A 7546-nucleotide genomic window follows, 5' to 3' on the forward strand; every position below is an offset into this window, starting at 1 on the left:
ACGTAAGCTATTACATGGTAAGGCTGTAAATTAGACAAGAGAGCATCCGCAGGAAGCCTTGTGGGACGTGTTGCCTCAATGAACTAGGTTGCTTAGCACTGGTGAGTGGGAGGAAAGTGAAGAGGAGAAGTACTGGGCTTCACCATTTCAGTCGTATGTTGTCTGCTAAGGCGAGGAGACCTCTTGAAGAGATCTTCCAAGACCAAAGATCATGGCATCAGAGACGTCGGAAATCGAGCTCGTTTTCACCGAGGACACCCAGCTCACAAAGTGCATGCGTATTCGAGCCCTTAGCCTCCAACAAAAGAACTCCAAACCCCAGGATGGTGAAAAGATATTAAAGGCCAACGAGTACATCTACCGCCTGGACTTCAGCAAACAGAAGCTCAAGTTTTTGTGGTGGACAGTCCACCTTAAAACACCCGGAAAAGTCGTTATCACCGGAACGTCCCAACACTGGACTCCAGACCTCACCAACCTCATGACCCGGCAGCTCCTGGACCCATCAGCCATCTTCTGGAAGAAAACCGAACAGACGGAGGTTGATTGCAATGAAGCAGATGCCCAAGAATTTGGGGAGAGGTTGTGTGAGCTGGCCAAGATCCGTAAGGTCATGTACTTTGTCCTCACCTTTGCGGACGGAGTTGAACCATCCAACGTCAAATGCTCCATCAGATTCAAAGCCTGAAGAGAGTTTAGTATTTGGTGATAGCGAACAGGTTTGGAACTGGGTGCCTACCGACATTGATCACTTAAAGGACAGAGCCCCTAAAATTGTTTGTAAATATTTTCTTGCCCAATATCACAATTTAAATATAGAGGATGTTATAAACAAAAAATATATTTAGATGTCTGTGTAATTGTAGTAATGATTTAACTTTGCAGAAAGGTTGCAGTTCCGTGAACAAGTCGTTATGTAACCACTTCACTAAACACGTCTGTAAGTCTGTGTAAGTTAGCAGTGTTCTGTGTTTTCTCTGTTTGTTTTTAAATTTAATCTGCTCTGCTATTGTAAATGCAATTAAAAATACCATTCTCTAGTGAGCTGCGGTAATTAGAAAAGTGAGATACAGGCTTAATCGTTTGCTTATTGTGTTGTCCTTTTAACGAGCAAAGACCTAATTTAAATCATCGGCAAAATGTCTGTGCATTTTAGTGATGGCAAAATTAAAGGATGGATAAGATATAAACCGCAACATGCAAACTGAAGAGTTTTTTTAAAACCACAAATTATTGAAATTGAACGCCCACTGATTTTATTAATCATTTTACCCAATTAATGATTTTTAGACATTATTTTTTAGGTGATCTTATGGTTCAAAAATCTTTCTTTGCAACATTGTTTCAGCAAAGTACACATGAGGAGGAGGGGTACCTTGGCCACTTCACAGCTTTATAGATACTACTGGGTTTGAGCGCGGGTTCCCCTACTTTTTTTCTGCATATTGTTATCTGTCGTCTTGCCTGCTTATTAAGCTTTATAGTAGTGAATATGAACTGCAAGCGCAAACACTATACTTTCAAACTCACTTGATACATGCATACTGAAAGCTGTAGCTCACAAGTAGATAGGTTAGAAAAACTTCATGGGTTTTTTCCCCACCCACCCATTGGCAAAGTAGCAGGTCTTCTTTATATCAATAGGAGGATATGTTATTTTTATTTTTAAGCATTGAAGTTCCTTCTTTATTATCAGCATATTGTCACTTCCCATAGGATAGCCAGGAAAAAACATGAATTGCAAAATAGGTACGATGTATGTATAAACTCAGTGTATGTATACACACACTTTTGACACTGTTCCACATAACAGACTGGTAAATAAACTCGAAAGCTTGGGATTGGATTGTAAGATGGTTGAATGGATAAGATCTTGGTTTCAGGTGGGAAAACAGAGAGTTATAGTAAATGGAGTACATTCACAGGAGGGAAAGGTACCAGTGGAGTACTCCGGGGATCTGTACTCGGACCAGTGCTTTTTAATATCTTTATTGGTGATATTGCAAATGGTATTGAAGGGAAAGTATGCCTTTTTAGCACAAAGATATACAACAGGGTAGACACACTAGGAGGGGTAAAACAAGTGATTGATGACCGAGGTAGAATAGAGGAATGGTCAAGAGAGTGGCAACTACAGTTTAATGCCAAAAAAGTGCAAGATCATATCATGCACTTGTGTCTCAAAAACCCAAAGGCTAAATATAGTATTAACGGCACTATAATGGGAACTACTGAGGAGGAAAGGGATCTAGGGGTCACTATTTCAGGTGACATAAAGGCAGGTAAGCAATGTAACAAAGCAATGAGGAAGACAAATCAGATGCTTGGTTGTATAGGGAGAGGATTCAGTAGCAGAAAGTAAGAAGTAATAATACCACTGTATAGGTCATTGGTACGGTCTCATCTAGATACTGTGTTCAGTTCTGGAGGCCATATCTCCAGAAGGATATAATTACATTAGAGACTGTACAAAGAAGGGCAACTAAAATGATGCATGGTCTACAGCACAAAACTTACCTGGAAAGTCTAAAATATCTTAATATGTATAGTTTGGAGCAGAGAAGGAAAAAGTGGGACATGATAGAAACATTCATATATATCCAGGGTTATAACAAGGTGCAGGAGGGACACATTCTTCAAAAGAAGAGAAGTATTAGAACACGAGGACATACACTGACACTGGGGGGAAGTAGGTTCAGAGAAAGGGTAGTGGATAAGTGGAATAGCTCCCATCAGAGGTGGTAGAGGATAATACAGTAGAGCAGTTTAAACATGCTTGGGATAGACATAAGGATATCCTTACAAGGAACTAAGGATCAAACAGGGTTTGAGGTTACCATAGGTTAAAATATGGGCAGATTAGATGGGCCAAGCGGTTCTTATCTGCCGTCAGTCTATGTAACTGCTGGAGAAGCCATGTGATTGGTACAAAATTTGGATCAAAATATTGTACATCATGGAATAGATACAACTCACAGCTGCGTTTCCATGAACCATATTCATTTTTATTTCATTTAGCTTTTCCTGCTTCTAAAAGTATCTGCCACTGATCTACCGCTGTATATTGTAATATTTATCACAGTTATAAGGTGTTTACTTTTGAAGGTGTATTTATATGTCCCATGTGAAATAAACCATTTATATCCCATTTTGCCTTTCTCGAACCTTCTCAATCGCTTGTAAGCGCTGATCTCCACATAGTGATTTCCACTGTGACCGTGGTCTGCAGACAATGACGGGAAACCTGATACACTGCAGGGTCCCCAAGGGCGGCCATCTAACCGTCCAAAGGGCCGCACATCACCCTTAATCTGAGTAATAAACGAATACAATACATGATAGGAAGAGACCCCTATCTGTCATAAGAAATCCGCAGGCATTTTAAAGAAGTGTTACAAGCTATAACAATGAGCTGAGGGCCACAGGCAAAGGCTCAGAGGGCCAAAGCCTCCTCTGGTCTACAAACTTTCAAGCATTCTCTGAAAACCGACCTCTTCAGACAAGCTTATAATATTCCTCAACCGCCCTCTTAACCTCACTAGATTACCCTATTACCACCCGTTACACAAGACTGACCAACATTGTAGTGTGATGGGATCATTTAGCTTATTAATCAATTTTACCTTTGCAGTCTGGCTGGGCCGAAATGCAAAATATAGACTTACTCTCATGTATCAAACTCCAATTGTCCCATAGATTGTAAGCTTGCGAGCAGGGCCTTCTCACCTCTTTGTCTGTTTTACCCAGTTTGTTTATTAGTTTACGGTGTTTGTCCCAATTGTAAAACGCTACGGAATATGTTGGCGCTACATAAATGATGATAATTTGTCATGACACGTGGCTTACTATGACATTGCCTGGTGATGTATGTCATGTGTTCTAAACAGAATAATGATAACTTCTTAAAAGTGTCATCTATAGGTGAGCACACATTCACCCCCTATCAATACAATCGGAGAGAGAGGCCTTCACTTGGAATGTTCATTTTCTAACATCAATTACTCTACTTTTACCAGCACAAATATTTTCCTTGTTTTTTGTTTTATGCCCCTGTAATCCCCTCCCCCCCAGAAGCGGATTGTTCACTGTTCTTCCCTCAGGAGAAGCTTGAGCCCGTTCGTGCAGATTAATGAATGGGCTGATGTTGTTAGACAGGTGTAAATGTCTCTGGTCTACAACCTGCTTCCTCCCCCCAGAGGTTACTGAATTATGTAACATTACGTCAATGCAGGATAGAACACATGTGGAAAACTCACACGCGGGGCAGTTTCATAACATGTAGGCAGCTCATTCATAACTGCAAGCTCTGCACAACATCTATTAGGTGTGTTATCTATATGAGGGTAATGGCTGCAGATCGGGTGTCTGTGGTATCGACACAAAATAGTCACTGACCTCAAAACGTGACCGGAGATTGTTGCTGTGGTCCTGTATAAATCGTTGTCCTTTGTATTCCTCATTGCTCTGTTTTCAGGTGTAAGAACGGACTTTAACCCGGTATTTTGTTCCATTTGCATTTTAATGCAAATATTAAGGTATAAAAAATTCTTGCTGTAAGAGTTAACTTCTGTGCTGGTGAGTCTACTCCTCTTACCCATAATCCCTTCATCCTTTTGTTCTTCTGTTAATCTTACAGAGCTGTGTTCTTCACAGTACAATATATTGTTGTGTTGTGGTAAGGTCTCACGGGGACATTGGGGAGTGGGCATGTCCAAAAATGACCATGTATTCAGCATGGTGAGTTGGGCGGGGCTCAGAGAATCACGTCACTCTGCCCCCCCCATGACGTAATGACCCAAACGCGTCATCTTACCACGGGGGCGGGACACAATGATGCCATTCCCGCTTCATGGAGCCTCAAAACCTGCCCACTTCACTAGGAAACAGGCAGATGCGGGAGAAAAACACCTTTGTTTTTAAACCATACCTAGAAGTCACTCATTACCATGAGAGATGAAAGCGGCAGTAAAAATGGCAGCATACCGCTATATGGGAGACAAATGGCTCCTAAATATATGTTAAGGCGGCATTTGTATTTTTTTCTCCTTTTATAGACAATCCCCTGTGTGTGTTACACCTCTTATCTGGTCCAGGAAGTGTGCAGGATCTCCCTACAGCACCTTCTACTGATCTGAACCTTCACAGCCCAAATACTACCGTGTGCAATGGAGATGCTATGTTCAGGCTGGATGGAGAGACAGTCCTCTAATGTTATATACTGAGGTCTCTCTTTAGAAGTTTAAAATTGAAAAGTGTAATTTCACTAGCCCAACACTTCCAAGTGGGTAACAGGTAGCATGCAAATTATTATCTGTACCACAAAGTAGGCTTCTCCCATGAGTGAATTTCTTAGAAGGGCTATCCCTAGACCCTACTCCGCGAATCGTATCGCCCCATCTTCCTTCTGAAGGATCAAATGACCTTTTCCCTGCATGAACTTGGAAGAAGATTCTTTCTCCTGCCCAGGATAACCTTGGTTGGGTTGTCACAGCCTCCTCGACCCTGAACTTTCCGTTCATGTGAGGAGAGCATTCAAAAACTCCTAAAATTGCCCACTGGAAAAGGTGGGAGAATGATTGATTGGTTTAGACTTTTGTATACATTGAGGAACCCTGCCCAAACTGCACTGAGTTGAGGGTAAGTAATTTTTTTTTTATTTAAGGTCACCAGCTAAAACGTTTATATTCTCTGGAATTGGCCTGTTGAGCAAAACTCCACCACTCTCTTCCTATAATGGTGCCGACGGGTAGATAAAGTTTGAGCTGACCCACAAATTATGAGCTTGCATAGAATAGCTAGGACTCTCTTTATATGCTGCAAGCATGTTCCTTCTGTTACATCTCCTCATTGTAATACACATAGACCTGTCCATATTCTGACCATATCATCTGGTCTATGTTCTTACTTGTCCCTTTGTCACCCCTCACCCTGGGTCTCTCTGTTCTTTGAATAGTTGAATTGTTGCACACTGCAGCTTACTGTGGAGAGATTGCAAAGGCTCTTTCTTTTCTTTCCCCTGATTTTTTTAGGTTTGTATTGTTGTGTTAGCAGATGACTGAGCCACGGTATTGCTGCATATGGTTCTCATCAGTGCTAAATGAGAAATATAAACTTTGTTTGGGCCGAGTCACAAGGGCGTTTTGTAATGTTACTCTCTGTCCAGGAAAAGTGTTGCATTCTTTCAGCGCCATCAGTATAACATTAACATGAAGGCTGTTCCTCTATCGCACCAGGGCGATTTTGCAGTAAATTTGATGCATTCTGACAACAGAATCTCTCCGTTGCGTCAGGGGAACGTTGTTCTCCATTGACTGTACTGTTACTTTGCAGCGTCTCTTTCGAATGACTTGTTTTCCCGTCCAGAAAATGGTGCCAATCCAAAACTCCCAAGAGAGCCTCCTCCAGTTCTATCAGAGATGTTTGAGTTGTTAGATATTACAAACAGCAGTGGACTTACACAAAAACAGACTCCTGCAAAAAAAAAAAAAAAAAAAAAAGCAAACTGTTTAAATGTGCACCCCATGTGAATATTTCTATGCCCAAAACATAAATCAAGTGTAGGACTAGGCGTAGACTGAGGAAAAACATCTTTTCCTCTTCCTCTGAGTCCCCCTTTCCCCCTCCTGCAAAGAGCAAAGTTTGAGGAGTAACTATTTTATATCACTGGTCTATTCTTTAAATTTTGGGTATTTTACTTTTCACTGCTTCTTACAGTGTTGTTACATTTTACATTTCCGTAGAGACCATTTACTTTATTTTTCTCCAGTACCTCGTCATAGTAAGTTTAATTGTTTTATTACATGCTTAATGTTTTAAAGCAGTGACTGACATTCCCATGTGAGAGCAATAGAAGGTATCCTGCTTATAATTAACTGTTAATAAACCAATCTCCGTGATCAATAGATGGTCTGATCAGCGGCAGACAGGCCATTTGTCACCATTCAGTAATATGCTTTTGCCAGCGGTTTTCTTTCTTCGTACACGCAGGAAAACACATCTCGGTCATCGCACGCTTTGTACATAATTCTGATTTCTTTGTAATCTAAGCAGAAATCTGTGTAACCTCCCGATCTCTGACGTTGACGCTCATCTGTCATGTTTATCGTTCTTGTCACCGGTAGTGTGGCGGAACTTAGCACATTGTGAACACATGTATCCATCGTAGAGTTGTGTAATAAACTTGTGGTCCACAGATGGTCTGCAACAACGTACTATTGTCTAAAACGAAGTCAAAGTTTTCTTCCTGGCCTAGTATCTCACACGGCAGTTACTGGTCTGGTTGTTATTGTTGATAACTAGCATCAGGAAACTCTGCAGATGTTGTGCGGTCAGAGTGGAGCTTAGCTTCTGTTTAAATATTTAATGTTTGTCATAAACAGAACGTGGAAATATATAAACGCATAGCATGAATGTTGCAGGTGTCGGTCTAATCTACGAAGGACGCCATTTTTGTTTAAGTAGAACGGCTTAGCGCTGGATAAAGGTGAACGAGGCAGCATGAAAAAATGCATGCCCGCAGCGCCAGTTGTGTGTGATGCCATGTGAA

The 7546-nt window shown here is 41.2% G+C and overlaps 1 protein-coding gene across 1 annotated transcript; it reads left to right on the forward strand.

The window, feature by feature from the left end:
* Positions 1-1175, forward strand: OMP (olfactory marker protein). The gene has a single exon (XM_075197907.1). It carries the CDS (start codon positions 212-214, stop codon positions 686-688), a length of 477 nt encoding a protein of 158 aa, XP_075054008.1. The 5' UTR covers positions 1-211; the 3' UTR covers positions 689-1175.
* Positions 1176-7546: the final 6371 nt, after the last annotated feature.

The sequence above is a fragment of the Mixophyes fleayi genome, chromosome 2 (assembly GCF_038048845.1).
Source record: "Mixophyes fleayi isolate aMixFle1 chromosome 2, aMixFle1.hap1, whole genome shotgun sequence".
Taxonomy (NCBI): domain Eukaryota; kingdom Metazoa; phylum Chordata; class Amphibia; order Anura; family Limnodynastidae; genus Mixophyes; species Mixophyes fleayi.